Source organism: Daphnia carinata, chromosome 4, assembly GCF_022539665.2.
Source record: "Daphnia carinata strain CSIRO-1 chromosome 4, CSIRO_AGI_Dcar_HiC_V3, whole genome shotgun sequence".
Lineage (NCBI taxonomy): Eukaryota > Metazoa > Arthropoda > Branchiopoda > Diplostraca > Daphniidae > Daphnia > Daphnia carinata.
In genome coordinates this window covers 4,435,503-4,455,564 of record NC_081334.1, presented here as the reverse complement: position 1 = coordinate 4,455,564, position 20,062 = coordinate 4,435,503, and the positions used below count along the sequence as shown (strand labels likewise).

The window sequence follows — 20,062 nt, the reverse complement described above, 5'->3', positions numbered from 1 at the left end:
CTTTCTCTAATGGAACAAGGTTTTCGGCGTACATTTAATTAATTAACACTCATCTTCGGAATTGGGAAGTAGTTCATAGACTGCAGTCACGGAATGAGTTGACGTGTACATTTGTCACGCACACCAAGAATGAGAGAAAAATAAACAATACATTTATTATTACAAAAAGATTTTTTGAGGAAGCGTTGCGCATTGAAATATTTGTGGTAGTTGGCACAGCCACACATTCATTCCACTACCATTGTTTTTCAGACGATCAGCTGTTTTGTTCGAAAACAAAACGACAACCAAGTCTGATAAAAATGTCTCGGGAAAATTTATCAATACTGATCTTGTTCCGTATTTTACGTCTATAAAAAAAACCATTCCAGAGAGCAAAATGGCATCGTTGATTATAGTTAGTTAGTAGTCAATGCAAATAAAAGTGATAACGCATCTACGATTAATATTCACCGCACAGGTGATAACGTTGAATACCTTAATAAATTTCAATAATTTTGTCTAGTTTAACAGAAAAGAGCAGTTGTGCACAATGTGGGTGATTTTTTAGCACTCGCAAAACGGCGCAAAGCGACAATAACGTTGAGTGGGAGGGCAAAAAAGTCAATGATCATTACCGATTATGAGAACTTTGTTGCGTGTTGATGAAAAGAGGATTTTCTGGATTTCATCTACATCTTTTTTGCACTGGAATAAGATATTGACATTTCATAGAATTAAGGAAATCTTTAAACAGATCTTGTCGAGTATTGTGGCATTATTCTTTGGATTACAGAGTTGAGACAGTGCACCTTGTAGACCTACTACGTCCTGCCATATGAAGCCAATTCCATAATTAAAAACAAGATTCAGAGATGAATCTTTACCAACAAGTTAAAAAGATGAAATTGGGGTGGCTACAAAAGTATAAATATGATTTGTTACCTGAAACTTTCATTCACATTTTCTCTTGCATTTGATTAGGTTCTTTGAGGAAATCGACCAAAGGCAACACCATGAGTATGAAATATTAAATTAGATTTTCATTACATTAAATTGAAAAATCACGATTCAGTTGACTTAATAAAATCTGGTAAAGTTCCAACGCAACTCCGCTTGACATTACCAGACCAGTGGAATAGCTATGAAAGTATGGCCAAAATGTGATCACGATGTCTAAACATCCTAGTGATAGGGTGTGTTGCCGCATTGCGGTCAAACAAGTTGGAAGCCTAACGTGTGCGAAGCTAAAATTTTTTTTTCAGTCCAACAATTTCTAGTTCTCAAGACCAATGCATCATGTGGCAAATTTGATCGACGATAGAGAATCCATGGAATCTGTCTGATTCTGATTTTCAATCGTCCTCTAGTGCTTTGCGCTTAGCAACTGAAACCAGAAGTCAAAAGGGCAAAAATAGAAATGAAAAAGATTTTCTGAGATTAGACGTTTGCAAAACTGGCGGAAGAAATACCATCGAGGGCGAAACATACTGCCAAAACTACGTGTAAATCTGGGGCTTGAGTGGGGGAGGAGGGGGGTCGAAATAAATGTTGCATTGGGATTCTTTCTATGTATGAAGCCCCAAATAAAAATACTTTTGGTTGCCAGGCTGCTATTCCCCTTCACCCTGTGTAATAAAATCAGCATTTATTTTTTTAAATACAACAATAAAATAAACCGAAGGATGAGGGATGTAATCCCTTCATTCTGCTGAATGGCACGTACCTTTTATTTTGGACAGCCAGATCATAGCATCGAAAAAGAATACACGAGAAAAAAGGCGACTAGCAATTAATTATTTAAATTAACTAGAATAGACTTTGATTATAAATCTCGTTTGAGCAAAACGAAATCGAAGATAAGTTTCAGTGAAGCACCGTCAAAATTATCCACCAGAACCAGCGCTACATCTTACTGTTTAGCACCAATACCCACGGATCTGAAACGTCAGAAAGGGTTCAAAAACTAAAAGAGCGGTTTGAAAAACGCCGTTGTATTTTAATATTCTCATATTGATGTAAGTTGCTGCGCAGTATTATTTCCATCGAGGTTTACTATCGTGTATCTTTTTTGTAGAAGCAAAGAAATGGAGCCCATGGCCTTAGGTTCACCCGCGAGTCCTACGTCCGGTACTGGGGTCTATGCTAATCAACAACAAAGTGGGGCTCAGTACCTTCCTGGTTTTTTGATGGGAGATGTTACAAGCCAAGTAAGTTAGATTCGCAAATTTAGTTTGCTTTGCTTGATTAATTTTTCCCATAGGGTGGAGGTCGGCCATTTCAAACCAGCCCAATGAAAATGATGAAGGGATCATCGACAACAGGCTATCTTTCCGTTTCTCCTCCCTCTTCATCAGTACCTACCCCAAAGGCCAATAGGTATGCTTATTTATCAACAACTGCCATGTATAAGGGCTAGTAATTGTCTCTTGTTTCCAGATTAATTGGGAAAACAGATAAACCAGGAGGCCCACCTGTGCAGCGATTGTTCTCTGCAACAGGTCCTTCTACCCCTTCTACTCCATCAGACTATGCTCACCTTCCCTCAACTCCTCATGCAAACTATAGTGTGAGTTCTCAAGTTGACCAGTCTGACCAGTTTGAAGATTCTGATGCTGGGACATGGGTTACAGTCTTTGGTTTCCCACCTACCGCTGCATCCTATGTTTTAACTCAAACAGGAATGTGGGGACATATTCTAGAGCACCGCATACCCTCACAGGTATGGTATCTACTGCTGTTTTAAAGTGCAATAGAGAATTTTGTGTGAAATTTTGTTGTCCTTCTTAGGGAAACTGGATGCATTTGAAGTTTGCAAGTCGCCTGCAAGCTAGAAAAGCCCTGGCACGAAATGGCAGACTTTTGACTGACACTCTAATGATTGGAGTAGTACCATGCACAGATGGGGTAAACCATGATAAATGTAAGAATGTGGACCAAGTAAGAGAATTAATGTTTTTTTTTTGTATAATTACAGGCAATCATGGAAGAAAGTAGGAAAGAGAATTTGCAAGCTATCAGCACACCGTCAATGAGAGTAACCTCAACACCTCAGCCAGCTGTCTGGGATCGTAGCAGTTCTTTTGCCTTGGGGACCAGCGCAACGCCCTCGGCTTTGGACCGTAGCAATCTGAGACCTTTGACTCAAACTTACAAAGGAGCTCAAGCTGATTATGAGGTATTTCTAAAACAATACGTTAAAGCTTGTGTTCTGGCGATTCATTTGTTCTCTGTCTACGTGTTTAAGGTAAACCAGCAAAGAGCGACACCGCAGCAAAATTCGAGCCTTGTCGCCAAAGCAATGGATTTTGTCTTTGGTTGGTAGAATGGTTGGTGTATTTACGGATAAAGGAATTTGATACCATAGGCTCTTCACTGATATGTTTTAACGTTTCTGTATTCCGATGCATCATTTGATTAAAGAGAGATTTGTGAAGATACTTTGTCGATGGGAGAGAACAAACAACAACTGGGACGAGGTGGCTGACGCTGTAACAATTTTCAATTACTTCGGGTCATCCAGTGTGGCGCGTGCCAAGTCCGTTAGTCGCGGATATTTAACCTAATAAAACGAAATAAAACCATAAAATAATGCATCTAATCTCCCGCCATATAGAAGTTGTTTTAATATGCAGCAACACAAGAAACTTTCCAATTCAACTTTTTCCAGACACAAGTTCAGAGAAGTATTCTGACAGAAGGGCACCCACTTTTCTCTGATCAAGCTGGTCTTGAGCCCACATAACCAATTTCATCAAGGAAACAAGTTGAGGTGTAGTTGATTCACGATGCTCCGCTTTGAGGATAGCCGCATTCAGCTCACTTGCAACTCTCTGGCGATGTGAAGGGTGGAGCAAATCACCGAATGGGGATTTTTCCGGGTCATCAAATGCCAAAAGTGCCAAGGTTCGTTCTAATTCTCCTAGAATGGCTGGATTCTGTTCTCCCCGTTCAGCCAAGTGTTCCTGTTCCATTAACGAAAACAAATGAAATTGTATAGAATGACGTCACAATGTACCAGAGCAGAACAAGTGTACCTGTGCAAATCTCAGTGCCTCTTCTATATTCTTTTGTCTTATGAGTTCTATGAGGTGTTGTTGTTGGAGGTGGAAAAAGAGGTATCTATCGGAATCAAGTAGATCTGGGTGCAGCTGGTTTACCAAGGCTGTTGCTTCTTGAATCTTTCCAGCCTGAATGGCGTCACGAATTTTGATTCTTTCATCCAGTCTCTCCAATTCTGCTGGAGCTTTGAAACCAGCTTCCAGAGCAAATTTTTCAGCTGCTTCTTTGAAACCCTCTGCAAGATCCACAAGAAAAAAACAAAAAAACAAAATTGGTTAAAGAAAATTTGTTTTCAAGGCTTTCAAAACAAACAATTTTACCAGTTACTAAATAATTCATCACCAGACGATTCATGTTCATACGTGGCAGATGAACGTTTTCCAGTTTTTCTAACCATTCCTGCTTTCCAATCTCAGAAGTTTTATCTGTAAATGCAGTCATTTTTCTTCTAAATCAGTATTCACTTTGTCGTTCGATCGTAGCAGAGGCTTTTACTCCTGAGCAATCGACACCGGGATGTAAATAATGAAAAGCGGTGGCGCTGTTAACGTTGCAGCAAAATGGCCGACCATCAAATGTCAGTCCCGAAACATTAAGAAGCCATGGTTCCCCGAGTTCCGTAAAGTTTTATCAACAGATATGGAAGACCTGGATCGAAACAAGTAAGATCAAACGATACATTTATAGAGATTAAGAGTGTTATCAATTAAATGTGTAATCAGCGATTGTTGGGAGGAGTTTGTTTGCGTTCAGCGTTGTCTCCCAAGTCCCATATAGCTAAGGGTGGGTCTATCAACAAGCTAAAGATGCACATCACACATTTTGTGTTGTTTTCGTTATCATTTCCGAAATCCCAACCGCATGGTTTCTTTATCTTTGGAATCTATTTATATTTCTCCTTGGTTAAGCCAATGTAGTGAGGTGAATCAGAAAACGAGCTGCACAGTCAATCCCCATCTCCAAATTTTTTCGAGATCAAGCTATTGATCACCTAATTTGCAATGCCAGATATCAAGCCCAATTTGATAGCCATATAACTGCAGTGAGAATTATGTATACATGCTAGTGGTTAATTAAATCCTATCCAGGTGGATGACTGACTGCCTGTCAGTCGTTGAGGAATCTTATGAGATGGAAATTCATTCATAATTCAACACCGGATGATGATCAAAATGGCCAAGATCAGCATTTGTGTACCATTAAAACCTAGGTGCCCATGTATTTTTATGTGTGTGTGTGTGTGTGGATATAGCTGTATACGCCCCTTCTTCCTCTCAATCAGCGATTTGTATTTAAAAAATTGACATTTCGTTCAGGGCTGGCGGTGATCGTACGAGGCTTCTTTTTTTTTCTTTTCCTTTTTCCTTTGGTGTAGTATGCCGCCTCTCTCCGGGGATTAAAACACTCACGCACGGTCGGTCGGTTAGACCGGCCATGGTGTTGATATCCTAAAGGGCGTCAACAGTCTCTCATGCTAGCGTTCGTTCTGTACTCATCGACTAAACAAAAACCGTTGAGCCGACCTGTGGAAAGGAGAGAAAAACAACGAAAAAGAGTGAGGGGCTTTGAGTCTCGATAATATTTGGATTGAACCGAAACAGTTTGCGTCCCTTCCCAACCGTTCGTAGAGGTGATGGCAGCAATTTGTCTTTTTTTTTTTTCTTTCTCTTTGGAGCCAAAGAAAAAAAAACAAAACAATTTTGTATTGAAGTTTTTGATAGAAATGAGACACGAACGTCGAGAACCGCAGAAAAGAGGAGGAAAACAAAAACAAAACAGAAAGGAAAAAAAAAAAGAAGGTTTTCACGGGATTGCACCGACGACGCCCGCATTTTGGTTTCCGCGTCCCGTATACCCTCCCTCTCGTTCTTCCCTCCCTTCAACACAACTCCACCCCGACGGAGAGTCGAAACCTCGAAGAGAGACATGAGGATGAAAGACGGGAAATCCTGCTCTCGTAGTATAGAAATAGGATTCAATATGCATATTTATGTCTTGTCGCCCTCGTTTTTTCCCTCCCTCCACCTTTTTTTTTTACGAGAACTCTTTCGCGGTCATCATCGTATTCAGAGAGAAACGATCAAGTTGAAAGCCTAACACTTCCACGGTCCTTCCAAAAAAAATCGTGAACCGCTCGAGGTAGAAATCACGGTCATTTTCAAGTGTTGGTTACATTTATTTCTTCTTTTCCCGAAAAAAATAAAATAAAATAAGAGAAGTAGAAGATGCAGTGTGTGCGTGTGTGTGTGTGTCGTGGTGTGGGGAGTCTCGTGTCTTCAGTCGGTCGACCACCTCCCCAGCGAGCGGTCGCACTTTACTCAGTGCAGGAGGTCTCTCTCCCCGGTTCTTGTGTGTTTCTCAACCATCTTCATCATTTTGCGTGTCTGTGTCTTGTGTGTTTTGGATAATTTGCTTCAAGCTGACGGGAATGACATCGATATCACGATAGAAAACGCCGCAACATTGACTTGCGTAGCCAAGAAGAAGAAAAAAAAAAGGCGGAAGGGAGGCCGTTTGTTCTATCAAGTTTAAACTTACTACCAGGTGAAGGATTTTTCTTTCGACGTGAATGCGTGTGGCCTGTTTTTGCGGTTGTGGCACGGCGTTTTTTTTTTTTTTTTTTTTTTTTTGCTGCTGACCCTGGACAGGAAATGGAAAAATCGCCAACGTTCCTATTTTCTTTTTGTTTTTACTTCTTTGCGTTTTTTTTTTCCCTCTCTTTCTGCGGTTTGATAACAGTTAAAGACGTGGAACACGTTGGGAGTTCGTGTGTGTGTGTGTGTATTGAGATAGCGTGACACACTCTGCGTCAACCGCCTAAAAAAGAAAAAAGAAAAAAAGAAGACTAGACAAGATTTCTTTTGCGCTTGACGATTGCGACTACACCACCGCCCTTCTTCTGTCTTTTTCGTTTCCCCTTTTTGCCTCTTCTTTATGCTACCCAAGTGAATCACCCGAAAAAATGTTGGCGAGGAAGGAAGGAAGCAAGGGCTGGGTGGGGTGGAGGCTGTGCACGTTTGCGAGTTGATTGCATTTCTATTTTGCCCTCCCCTCTATGCGAACAGACCAGCACAACTACACAACATGTTTTTCGGATTGGGAATGTCTTTTTTTTTTGTGGGGAACTTGACGTCGTCGTCCGATCGATATGATACTCACATGCAGTCGCCGAGTTCTTCCACCGAAAAAGGCGAGCCAATTGTCCGTTTTATCAGTGACCATCGTGAATGCGGGATTCTCTCTTTTTTTTCATTTTTGGTTTTGCCCGAAAGAGAGAGAGAGAGAGAAAAATTGACAAGTAAAAATAGTGTCCCACAAAAAGAAATGCAAGGAGGAAAGGAAAAATAAAAGTGAGGAATGTTGTGCGCATCTTTTCAAGTTCTCAATTCCGGCTCTCTCTCTCTCTTTCCCAATGTGAGTGGAATGCCAAAAAAAAAGAAACGAAAATTGGACTAGTTCGAAAGAAGGAAGAAGAATAACGAGGTATGATGACCTTTGACCGGATGTCTGGGATCTCGTTTCTCTTTAAAAAAAAAATTTAAAAAAAAGTCCCCCCTAAAAAAAAAGGAACAAGTTTGTCTTTCTTAGTTTTTTTTACTTGTTTCCCTTTCAAACGTCAAAGGCGGGCAGGTGGCGACGTTTGCTCTGCCATTAAGCACGATCCGTGGGGAGGGAGCCTGGCCGTGTTTAGTAGTCACGCATTATTCCCTTTTTTTTTTTCATATTTGAGATCGTGCATTTGCATCGAGGGAAACTGGTAAAAAGATATTAAAAGGGCAAAGAATTTTACGTATTCTGAAAGAGTAGCTGCGAGAAGAAGAACAAAAAATGGCAAACCCATTGGTGGAACGAACGATGGTCGTGTGTTTTTTTTTTTTTTTCCGTCGGTGTTGTTGGTCTCATTTCCAATTCAAGAGAAATCTTTTCCTCTATTTTTTTTCTCCGTCTGTTATTACCATGTAAAGTTATTAATCTGAATGTCATCCCAACAAATATGGGGAAGCGAATGGCTGTGCCCATTTATGGATACGGATTATATCGGCATTTGGTTCCATTCCGAAAAACGTTCCATTATATGAATAACATTAGCGCTCCACACACACACACACACACACAGATAGAAACAGTTATACACACATAGCCACTTTGCGTGTCGAAGTTGTAACAGACTCGCCATCTTCTCTTTTTGAATGAACTTGATTCTTTGTCGTGCGGGACAATCGACATCGTATCTAATTGTCGGTACGTCTAGGTCAACGACTCGAAACCCATTTTTTTTTCTTTCTCAATTTCTAGTTGGAACAGAGAAACAAAGAAAAAAAAAATAGTCTTCTTGTTTTTTTATTTTATTTTTGTATGTGTGTGTTTCGGAGTGGAATAGCCGAGAGGGAGTAACTTTCACGTCACCGTTATGCTGTGGCATTCTTGTTTGATTGTTTTGCTTTTCTTTCATTTTTTTTTCTTTCACTTTCGAGCAGTGGCCACACACTTTCTCCTTCTTCTCACTTGACATTTCGTATGCGAAGAATGCGCTGATGATGATGTCGGCCGACTGGACGTCACGTCTCGATTGGCCGTCGTTTTATCTTAGATTGCAGTCATAAATCAAGCGCCATTTTGCAGGCGATTCATCATCGTTTTCAATCAAAAGCAATCGCGACGTCGTTTCTTATTGAACTGGCGTCGAGAGACGTCACGACGAGTAGCCGAACTGGCGCCTCCTTCACAAGTCCCAGGGACGGATGGGGGTGGGGGAAACAACAAAGCTGGCCGCTGTCGGGTCCGTCGAGTCCATCAACGGCCTTGGTTGCCTCCTTCTGTATCGTTTTATTTTTAAAACTGGGCGCACACAGCTACGTTGTAGTGTGTGTAGTGTCTACTAGTCGCCTTTGCAATAGCAAATAGCCCCGGCCCGTTACGTTGACTCATAGCTCGTAGCGGGCGGCCCATCAGACAAACAACACGAGAGAGCAGACCAACCGTTTTCCTATCTTTGTGTGTGTGTGTGTCTGTGTGTGTGTATATATATAAAAAAAAAAAAAGTGCAGTGCGATCGTCGCTAACGGACGAGCCGGCTGGACCCGAGAAACTTTATAGGAAAGCCATTAACAAAATGCTTTTTTTTTTTTTTCTTTTCTAGTTTTGTTTTGTTTTGTAGCTGGCGTTTTGATGAAAGCTTGGCCAACTCTTTGTAGCGCATCGTCCGCGTCGTTTTTCTCATCTATTCTAAACAAGATCTTGTTGTACGAGTTGTCAGTTCACTGCAGTTGTGAGAAAAAGAAAGCTTCTCCCCGTCCCATTTCTTTTCCGCTTTTTTTTTTTTTTTTTCTCTCTTGCCCCAAATTTGTTTTCTTTTTTTTTTTGTTTTGTTTTTTTTTAGGGTATTGTTTTGTTCCCCGGATAGGGAATCAAAGTGGTAGACGTTCTCGTTCGTATATGACTGTTAAACAAGGAAGCCAACACTCGTATCTCTTCTTTGGCTGAAGCAGGAAAAATAGAAGAGTCATGACGCTTTGATAATGAGGCACCGAGCAAAGTTTCCTCTGGACAGGCCTCATAGTCTAATAAAGTTTGGTGTGTAACACCATTGGCTTGTAGGGACGGACGTAAGCGTCCGCGCTCGTGCGCCCGTCTTTTCTGAGAGGGGACGGGGGGGGGGGGGGGTTATGGTGGGCGTTGCTCTGTCCCATTTGCCTCCCCTCATCGTTTTCAAATGCAGCTGCGATTCCGTGTGTGTGTGTGTGTGTGTTGGCACCATCCATCACGTTTTTCGTCTCTGTGTGTGTGTGTGTGACGAAAGTAGTAACATCTGGCACACTGTTAAACCCGTGCCACTTGTTATTCCCGCCATTGAAAGTTTAAAAACCACCGCCTTTGACTCGTCATTTTGCTTATTGACAATCTGTCGTGAAAAAAAAAAAAGCGTTTTCACCATCGATAATTTGATATTTAAATAGTTTTTTTTGTTTTTCGGTTTTTTTTTTTTTTTTCATTTTCATTTTGAATTGAATTTATTTTTGTTTTGAAAAAAAAAAACAAGAATGGAGTGGGTGGAGATCATCGAGCCGAGGACCAAGGAGCACATGTACGCCAATCTGACGACGGGCGAATGCGTCTGGGATCCGCCGCCTGGCGTTTCAGTGTAAGTTATTTTCTCTCATCTCATCTTCCTTTTTTTTTTTTTTTTTCCCCTTTTTTTGGTTTGATTCTTTTTCCTAGCAACGGCCAATTGATTAAAGCAAGCATGAGCTACACGCAGCCAGTCGTGAAAGTTTCAATTAGCCATCCGTGCATTTAAAAAAAAAAAAAAAAAAAGACTGGAAATCTTTCGGCGGCTTGTATTCGTGCAGTCGTACGCAAATGCAACAACTACCTGTTTTCTGTTTTTCCCCGTCTTTTCTGTGTGACGTGTCATTATCGCCCCTTTTTCCAGTTGTCCACTTTTTTTTTTTTTTTTTTTTTTTTTTTTTTTAATTGATAAGACGACGAACGAACAAACGACAAGAAAAAAAAATCATTATTATTTCAAGTCACGCCATTTGATCCTTGCCGATGAGTGGCGGCCATCGTTTCGCTTTGGCTCACGATCGCACCCTACTAACCTTGTTCGGCCATGTAAGAACAAACGGTGTGATTTCCATGCCGTGTGTGTGCGTGATTGTTTCTTCATTTGCTTTTGCTCCATTTTTCCCCACCACAAAAAAACAAAAAAAAAAAAGGGCACGAAAAATCAATAAATGAAAATCAAATGGATATACAGGAAACGGACGACGGACAACCAGTGGTGGGAGTTGTTCGACCACAAGACCTCGCGCTTCTATTACTACAACGCCGCCACGCAACGGACCGTCTGGCACAGGCCGCCCAACTGCGACATCATCCCGCTGGCCAAATTACAGGTGAGCCGGCTGAAACGGGCCACTTTTTTTTGTCTCTCTTTCTGTCTATTAACAAAAAAAAAAAAAACGCATTGCTTTGTTCTTTTTTTTTTTTTATTTGACTTTTTCCTTTCCTAATCTCTCGATATCCCTAAACCGTAAAAGCAAAACAAAAAAGAAATGAGAAAAATAGGCGCCGGTATAATGTACGGTATGGAACAACCGCAACAGCAGACAGGGAGGGTGGGGGAGATTCTTTATCAGTTCCGGAATTCTTAGCCTTCCCTCCATCCATTCTCTTTTGTTGGAATTCTTTTTTTTTGGGGGGGGGGGGGGGGGGTTTAGTATTTCGTTTTTAGTTTTGTCTCTTCTTTTAGAAAAAAAAAAAAAAAAAGAAAGGCCCCCCCCCCTCAAAAAATGACGTCTGCGTGTTAAAAGACGTTACGTTGGTTGTCAATCTTTCCTTCTTTCGAAAAGGGAATGACAATGTTGAAATAGCGACACTCTGCGTGTGCGTGTGTGTCACGGTCGTCGTTCGTTTTAGTGCGGCTGCAAAAAAAAACAAAGAGTGAACGGGAAGGTTGACGGATGCCGCTTTGCGTTGTGCTACTTTTCTGTGCGTCGCGGCGCTTGCGTGGAAACGCCCGCCTACCCTCACCATCTCGTTCCTCTTGCGACGAACGCCCCTCTCAGCAATTATTTGCTTGTTTTGTTTGTTTTTTTTTGTTTTTTTTGACCTCCTGAAAGAGCGATGGGGAAAGGGAAAGGAAGACGAGTCGTGAAAAATATGGCTGTCTCTTTTTTTCTTTTTTTTTTTGATGAACGGACAATGTTGGAATCTTGACAACAACTGTTTTTGTCAAAGGAAATTTGAAAAAAAAAAAAAAAAAAAGAAGAAGAAGAAGCCCGGCACTTTAGTGACCCTCGTTTCGTCTACGTGAGTGTGTGTGTGTGTGTGTTAGGAGACGCAAAAAGACTGGCGAGCAGCTAAAAAGCGTGGGGGGTAGGGTATACACAGAGAGACGTACGTAACAGTTTGGCCTTCTTCTCGTTTTTGCTGAGAAAAAAGAAGAAAAAAAAAAAGGAGAAACGTCTATTTTTAGGGCAAGAGAAAGCTGTTTAGTTCATCTTGAAAAAGAAGAAAGACAACAACACACACACACACAAAAAAAACGACGTCTTTGAGAGCAACCAACTCGCGAGAAACCCCCCCCCCCCTTTTTTTTCCTCCTCCTATTCCTGCTGCTGCTCCCATCCTTCTTATTTCTCTATGGAACGAGGAGAGGAAGCCGTGAGTGTTGTTGTCAACTGCTGGCGTTGCTCTGCGATTGCCATTCAAGTGGATCCGGTTCTTCTCTCATTCATTTCGTTCGTTCGTTCGTTTCATTTCATTTCATTTTTCGTGTGCGCAGACGTTGAAGCAAAATACTCAAGTGAAATCGCCTAGCCAAGACTCTGCCTCATCCAAAGCGGCCGATGAATCTCTGTCGTCATCTCAAAACGGACCGTCCACAGATCACGGCCGGCCAACAGCCAAAAAGGAATCCGTCTCGACACAGACGCCTTCGCGTTCGGCCGTGGTATGTTTTTATTTCAATATAGTTCTCGCAATTTGAATTGGATTCATTTCAAAACAAATAGAGCCGCAATGAGCGGAATGGAAGCAGCGCCGGAAGCGGCACGAGACGCAGCGTCGAAAAGCATCAGGATGGTCCTCGGCCTTCATCCGGCGGAGGGTCGTCCAGCGCGATGACGGGCACGGGGACGCAGACGTGCTCGACGTCGCCCGTTTCCTCGCCGCGTCCTCACCGACGTCACCATCATCATCATCATCATCACCAGCAGCATCACAGTCAGCAGTGCGGAAGCAGTTGCGGCGCTGCCAACAAACACGGCCACTGCCCGCCCAATCTCAGCGACGAGGATGTCGATACGGCCCAGCAGCTCGAACCGCTCGGCCAGCAGCAGCAGCAGCAGCAGCAGCAGCAGAGAAAAATGCGTCGGGGCACGAGCCACGGCGGTTGGTACAACCGCCACGGCAAATCTCAAGATTCCGGCAGGTCGAGCGATTCGAGCACCTTGTCGCTGAGCAAACGCTCGGACAAAATGGGCGGCGGTAGCGCCGGATCGGCTCCGCTTGGTGGCTCTTCGCTGACGTCTCCTCTTCGCGCAACGGCGGCCAGCGGACGCCGACCGACGCTCGATCCAACACCGATGGAGTTTGGCATGGGCAGCACGTCGAGCACTCCGCTCTCCAGCCGCAAAAAGGGCGCCAGTGGGGGCAGCAGCAGCAGCGCTGGAGGCGGCGGAGGTCTCGAGTTGTCGCGACAGCGAAGCCTGGATTCGGAAACGGGTCCCGTCGGCTCAGCCGGCCTATTGATGGGCACGAGTAACAGCAGCAGCACGACGCCGACGCCCGTCCGCAGCAAACCGAACGACCTCTTTTATCGCGACGGATCTCTCTCGAGGAGCCTGAGTTTTATGCAACAGCGACGGCCTCAAACGGTAATTCCCTTTCCGTTTTTTTGTTTTGTTTTTGTTCTTTTTCTCTTGCATGTTGTTGTTGTTCTTGAATGGACCAAGCGAGAAACTTATCATCGCGGGGTAGGGATGATGTAGCACAAGAAACGCCTCGGGGCTTTTGATGGTCGCTCGTTAACTGGCCGAAGAGATAACGTTGGCTCGTTAACCGACAATATCTTGTCCGCGCCTCGAAGATTGGTCTGCATTCAGCCCCAAAACTAGCACCTTCTCTTTTTTTTTTTTTTTTTTTTTTTTCTGTGTGTGGGTCTTTAATGGCGTCGCTTCATATTTCTACGAAAGAACAACTTGCTAGCGTTAGATGCGACCTTTGTTTGTGTGTGTGTGTGTGTGTGTGTGTGTGTGTGTGTGTGTGTGTGTGTGTGTGTGTGTGTGTGTGTGTGTGTGTGTGTGTGTGTGTGTGTGTGTGCTCCATTAAAATTGTTCCCTGTTGGATGCGAGACGGGCGGGCGGGGGGGGGGGATGGTTGAAGCCGGCCCGCCCAAGATGCTCTCGTGATCGTTGAACGTCGTGATGCGTTTAGGGAATAAGACACACGAGAAAGAAAGTTTTCACTTTCACGTGTGACGAAACGAAAGAGGACGACTAAAGAGCTTGCCGCCCCGTTTACTGTCGGATCAGGAAGAGGGGAGGGGGAGGTGTTTTAGGGCGAAGGAGGATCAGCATCAAACTTAGATGATTTTTTTTTTTTTTTTTTTTGATTTTTGGGCGTGCCCACGTCTCTCTTTTTTTTATCAAGTGAACGCCGGAGGTGCCAACAACTCGGTAACGGTTGTTTGTGTGAAACCAAAGTTTTCTTCAAAGAAGAACACTCTCCTATTCTTGTTTTTATATTTCTATTCATTGAGAAATAAAAAGAAAAAAAGCGAGTGCTAAAAGAAGGAAATATGGAATCCCCCTATTTCTTTTTTTTTTCTTTTTTTTTTTTTTGCTCGTCAAGATTCAAAAAAAAAAGAAGAAGAAGAAGAAGAATTGGGTGAGATTCAAAGAATGGTTATAGCAGGGGGGGGGGAGGCAGGAAGACGTGAGGAATTGAATGAACCAAAAAAAAAATCCATTAGGGAGATTTAAAGATCTGACATTTGGCCTTTATATGCATATACACATTTGACGTTTGAATCTTTTGATTTCTAAAAATACTTTGTACGTGTTTAAAAAAAAAAAATATTTTGCTTTAACGATCTTTTCCTTGGTCATCATTTTCTTTGGAAATTTCAATCTTCTTCCATGTGGGGAAGAGAGAGAAAAAAGAAAAAAAAAAAAAGAAGAAGAAGAACATTGGGGTCGGTCGTAAACGAATGGCGCCGTCCGGGATTCTACTGCGAGTTAAACAGAAAAAAAAGGGCAATGGGGTGCATTGGCGAAGCCAGGGACACGGGAAGAAACTATGCTAACTAATGTAAAAAAAAGAAAAAAGAAAAGTAATGTTGGCAAATGGCTCAGATCACGATGGCGGCCAAGCCAATCTATATTTATGGTTTGATTTCGGTCACGATACAAAGAAAACAAATCGTGCCTCATCTTCGGTCATAAAACGCCGTGGCCAATGCTGCCTTTCGTCCATCAAAACAAGCAAAAGAATGTTGCCCAATTGTTGCATCGTTTGTCTTTTGTTTTTCCTATGCATTTTTTTAAATTTTGTTTTTTTTTTTGTTTTTTGTTTTGTTTTATTTTTAACTAAAAAGGCCCGCGGCCAAGGGCCTCTGTTCGATTTGTGGTCGCCTCAGCGGGAGCACCAACTGTTGTCGGGAGCCAACAGCGAGAGCGCGCCGGGAGTGGACAGTCTATGCACGCCCATGATTAATCGTAAGCAGCGATCGTTTGAATCCGGCGGCAGCGGGGGATCGACGGGAAAGAGCAAAGCCGGCCGAGCGTATCACCACCATTCGCAACTGGATTCGCCCAAATTGCAGCATCTAACGTCCCAACAACAGCAACAGCAACAGCAGCAGCAACAGCAGCAGCAGCAGCAGCCAACGAGGCAGCAGAGGCCGTTGGGGTCGTCGGCTTCCTTCCGCACGTCGTCGTCGACGACCGGAAGCGGTGGCAGGGATCCGCCTCGACAATTCGGAAGTTTCGGATCCGATTCGAGTCCTAGTCCAAAACGCGAGAAGGAACGCGACTCGTTGAGTCGCCTCCGATCGACCGACTCGTCGCCTCACTCGGCCGGCGACTCCGGATTGGCCACAACCGGAAGCCGCGCCTCTCAGGACAGCCGGACCAAGACGACGGCCGGCACCAAATCATCTCCTTCCTCATCTCCGCCTTCGAGCGCCGCTGCTGCGCCGGCCATGGTCAGCAGCACGTCTCAGCTTTCGGCGTCGTCCGCCATGGCCAACAGCAACAGCAACAGCAACGCAGCGGAAGCGGAAGCGGCCGGCGGGCCGCTCTACGATCCGGTTCCGCTCTACTCGAATATCGATTACAATTATTATCTGGATCCGAAAGCCCAGGCGCATCTCTTGCCGCTGCAGCAGTACATTCTGGAACAGGCCAAGTTGTCCGGTTATCGATTCGGCGATTCGTCGCCGATTGCCGAGGACGGAAGGGCCGCCGTAGGCGCAGCAGCCGATCACTTCCGATCGGACGACGAAGAAGAGCACGACTCGCTGCGCCACCGACTGCGCGTTCCCACTCACCTTCGTCCACCGGAACACGACGATAGCGACGACTTTGCCGATGACGAAGGTAAAAAAAAAATCTTTGCATTCGAATTTGCATGTCGAACGTCAGGAAATGGATTTCACAATGTCGTTCGCCGTTGACATTTAGGGATGTCGAATGTGGAAGATTCTTCGTCGCTGGAATACCTGGATGAAAGCCAGTACCTGGAAGAAGACGATCATTACACGCAGTTCCTCTTGCCACCGGCGCCGCCTCATCGGCAACAGTCGAAGACGCTGCTCCATCACTTTGGGCCGTCATCGGGACCCAACCCGAGCGGCTACAGTGCAGACGTCATTGTGGAACCAGAGTACACGGAAGCCGATCCGGGTATTTCGAGCGCAACGTACCGCAGTCTCCCCGACGGTCCAATCGCTTCCGCACCGATTGGCTCTTCGTCGAATTCGTCTGCGCTGATGCATTCCGGTTCGACGTCGTCACTACGCCCGCTACGTCCCAAAGAGTCCATGATGATTCATCCTTCCAGCTCGTTGTACTCACCCGTCATGGACCGTGCAGGGGTCAGCCTCGTTTTTTTGTTTGTTTTTATTTTTTTTTATTTGTGATCTTGTTTGGCTAATTGATTTTCTCTTTGATGAACCAGCCATTTGCGATGGAAGGATTCCGGCAATCGATAGAAACTGCCATGGCCACGCCTTGCAGCAAAACTAGTCCATTGCAGCGATCGTCGTCAACGGTAAGTTTTCCTTTTGCTGAAGACAAACAAAAAAAAAAATGTTAAAAATTGAAATGTTGAAATGATTTTTCGCAGCTGGGACCGAACGGCAAAGGGCCAACGACGCCGACGGACGGCGACATCGAGAAGTACGCGCAGAGCCACTTAAACATCCACAAAAAGGGCCTGTTCCGCAAGAACTTATCGATCCGCGATATGCTGAGCTGGTCCAAAGATCCCATCCGGAAGCCGATGCTCCCGCTGGAAGACAAGACGCTGAAGAAGGAGGCGTGCGACTTGTTCAAATTGGTGCAGATCTACATGGGCGACCGCAAGTGCAAGCCGGGCATGACGTGCAACTCTGTCGCACTCGAATTGTGCAACCACGCCTGGAATAAGCCCGCTTTGCGTGACGAGCTCTACTTGCATGTCTGCCGCCAAACGACAGAGAATCCCCGGAAGTACGTCCTTCATTTATCTTTCAAGCTTTGCGTCAACTAATTCCAATCATTTTTTGCTTGTTATTTATTTATTTTTTTTATTGTTTTTTTTTTTTTTTTTAAATAGGGAGAGTCTGAGACGCGGTTGGGAGCTGATGGCCGTCTGCCTCTATTTCTTCCCGCCTTCACCAAAGCTAGAGCCTTATCTCGATGGCTACATCAACCGTCATCGCGATCCCGGTCTGAATTTCACTGAAGTCGCCAAGTGGCCCATTCACGTAACATTCGAGATCGTTAGACAATCAATAACCCAAACCTCAACCTTTGTTGACGTCCTTTCAAATGTTTACAGGTGCAAGTGTCTCATTATGCCACCATCAGTTGCCGGAGACTCCTTCGAATCGGCGCCTCTGGGCGTCGCCAGGAGCGCAAGCCCACGTTAGAGGAAATCGAACAAGCAAGGGTGCGTTAGTTTGCTGTTCGAAACGATTGAATTGAAATGATGCTTGTTGTCTCTAACGTTTTCTTCCGATTTTTTTTTTGTTTTAGTTGCAAATCTTCCGGCCGAGCATGTTTGGAAATACTTTGGAAGAGATCATGATGGTCCAGAGGGACCGTTTTCCACACCGCAAACTGCCATGGATCCAGACGACATTGTCGGAAGAAATTCTACGTCTGCAAGGCGCCCAGACCGAGGGCATATTCCGGTAATTTCATTCATTCTCAATTCCACGTTTCACGTCATCTAACTACGGAATCCTGAACAAATGGTGCAGGGTTCCCGCGGATGTGGATGAAGTCAACAGTCTGAAGAACCGAATGGACCAATGGGAAGTGTGTCCGGTTAGCGATGCTCACGTCCCGGCCTCTTTACTCAAGCTGTGGTACCGCGAGCTCTACGAGAGTCTCATACCCGATGAACTTTACCAAGAATGCGTTCAGTACTGTGCGGACCCCGAAAGGGCCGTCGCCATTGTTCACCGACTGCCAGAATTTCATCGATTGGTTCTTTCCTATCTCATCCGTTTCCTCCAGGTAGACCCCCATCTCCATCCGTCCGTCTATTGCCATCAACGTTTCATTTGCTTTTTTTTTTTTGTTTTTTTTTTCGACGCAGATCTTTTCTCAGACCGAAGTGTCTTCCGTGACCAAAATGGACGCCAGTAACTTGGCCATGGTCATGGCGCCCAACTGCCTCCGCTGCAACGCCTCGGACCCCAAAGTCATCTTCGACAACGCCCGCAAAGAAATGGCTTTCATCCGGACCTTGATCCAGCACCTCGACACTTCATTCATGGAGGGAGTCGTCTGAATTCTTCCGACATTGTAATGGGTGAGAGAGAAAGTCGAAACTCGGCATGAAAATTCTCTTCCTTTTTTGTTTTTTTTTTTACACCGAAATAGTTCCATTGCATCTCCTTTCGTTCTTTTAAAAAGGGTTAGCCTCACATTTTCTTCTCATTTTTTTTTCGGCTTAGAAAAACAGACCTTTACAAGTTGAATTCACGCAATCTAAGTCATTCGATTTCAAAGCAAAACCACAAAGTTTTAGAAAAATCATGCCGCCCCTATACATTTTTTTTTTTTTTTCAACAAAAGAAAACTTATTTTAACCAACAAATGAAGAATTAAGGCAGCTTTTTCTTGACCTTTTGTGCGTTTTTTTTTTTTTTTTTAAGAAAAAGAATCAAGAAAAAAAAAAAAAAAAAAAGAATTATACTTGTCAAACACGATGGTAATACTTAGTAAAAAGAAATGTAAGATTGATGTTCCCGACAGCTAGAACGGCACCTGATTGCAGCTCTTTGACGTTGATGACGATGGGTTAAAAGAGGAGGTCTGCAGAATAGAGGGGGAATGAGTTGTCGAATCCGAAATGTTTTTCGTGTAATCCCCCCCTTTGAAAGACGAGAGCCTATTCACGAGAGATGCCTCCAAAAGTCAGTAGTTTTGATTGTATAGCATCTTCTCTGCATCTTCATTCGTTTAAAAACCCTTTTTTTTTTCTTTGTTTCTTTTGTTTACTTAAATTTTTGTTTTATCAACTGAAAATGTTGTCACTGTGGTTGTGCCGATGATTCACGTTCATGGCAAGACTCACGCTTCTTACCCAAATTACCATTCGTCCTTAGATTATGTCTCGTTTTCTCTTGTCATTTCTCATCATCCCTTTTGGGCAGCGTGTCAAGCGGTAAACCTCAAAAAGTTATGATCCGCTAACAAAAAAAAAAAAAAAAAAAGAAAATGGCGCTGAAAAAGTTCAATCGAATCACTTTCTTACCTTTTTTTTTGTGTGTGTGTGTGTGTTTCGTGTTGTGTGTGTTCCTCTTTTCCGAACTATGGCATCCTATTCAAAAACTAGCCGTTAATATCTTGCGTCTTCTTCCGCCTCATCACATTCAATTTCCTGTGGGCTATTTTGACCGTCTTTTATACTTTCTTTTGCCTTCAAACCGTTGACAGTGTGGCCCCACTTGAAACATTTCAATCTTCTTTGTTACTTTCGTCGTGAAATTGACGTCAACACACACACACCACACACAGACACAGACACACCGAACCTTTTATATATATATTCTATTTCTCGTGCTTTTGTATCATATATACGGCCGCCAATTGATTTTGTCTCTTGACTTAATCTCATCACTTTGTACCTTCATTTTTTAAATCGGCAAGACGCAAGCAATAGAGAACAAATATGGCGAGTATGTACGGCTGTTTACATCCACAAACAACAGGTAAGAAACCACTCGTTTCATTCATGTCATCGCAACCATCATTTTTTTTTTCCCCTGAAACTACCGTTTAATGTTGATCAGGTA

The 20,062-nt window shown here is 43.7% G+C and overlaps 3 protein-coding genes and 1 long non-coding RNA gene across 4 annotated transcripts; 3 read left to right on the top strand and 1 right to left on the bottom strand.

Moving 5' to 3' along the window:
* Positions 1 to 280: 280 nt before the first annotated feature.
* On the top strand, positions 281 to 1,657 carry LOC130695006 (uncharacterized). Its single transcript, XR_009002235.1, has 2 exons — positions 281 to 904; positions 964 to 1,657. It is a non-coding gene; the product is annotated as an uncharacterized LOC130695006 (long non-coding RNA).
* A 257-nt stretch (positions 1,658 to 1,914) lies between these two features.
* On the top strand, positions 1,915 to 3,415 carry LOC130695000 (nucleoporin NUP35-like). Its single transcript, XM_057518117.2, has 7 exons — positions 1,915 to 1,997; positions 2,057 to 2,189; positions 2,243 to 2,358; positions 2,419 to 2,701; positions 2,770 to 2,886; positions 2,957 to 3,157; positions 3,227 to 3,415. The coding sequence occupies exons 2-7, from the start codon at positions 2,067 to 2,069 to the stop codon at positions 3,302 to 3,304; spliced, it is 918 nt and encodes a 305-aa protein (XP_057374100.1). The 5' UTR covers positions 1,915 to 1,997; positions 2,057 to 2,066; the 3' UTR covers positions 3,305 to 3,415.
* On the bottom strand, positions 3,359 to 4,582 carry LOC130695003 (glucose-induced degradation protein 8 homolog). The gene is made up of 4 exons (XM_057518119.2): positions 4,362 to 4,582; positions 4,017 to 4,276; positions 3,690 to 3,944; positions 3,359 to 3,541 (listed from the first exon to the last, which is right to left on the bottom strand). Exons 1-4 carry the CDS (start codon positions 4,480 to 4,482, stop codon positions 3,485 to 3,487), a joined length of 693 nt encoding a protein of 230 aa, XP_057374102.1. The 5' UTR covers positions 4,483 to 4,582; the 3' UTR covers positions 3,359 to 3,484.
* LOC130695005 (AT-rich interactive domain-containing protein 1B-like) lies at positions 4,495 to 19,986 on the top strand. Its single transcript, XM_057518122.2, has 14 exons — positions 4,495 to 4,703; positions 10,082 to 10,183; positions 10,802 to 10,940; positions 12,332 to 12,499; positions 12,561 to 13,424; positions 15,146 to 16,148; positions 16,233 to 16,645; positions 16,729 to 16,821; positions 16,897 to 17,261; positions 17,368 to 17,518; positions 17,593 to 17,703; positions 17,790 to 17,947; positions 18,017 to 18,275; positions 18,358 to 19,986. The coding sequence occupies exons 1-14, from the start codon at positions 4,567 to 4,569 to the stop codon at positions 18,550 to 18,552; spliced, it is 4,158 nt and encodes a 1,385-aa protein (XP_057374105.1). The 5' UTR covers positions 4,495 to 4,566; the 3' UTR covers positions 18,553 to 19,986.
* Positions 19,987 to 20,062: the final 76 nt, after the last annotated feature.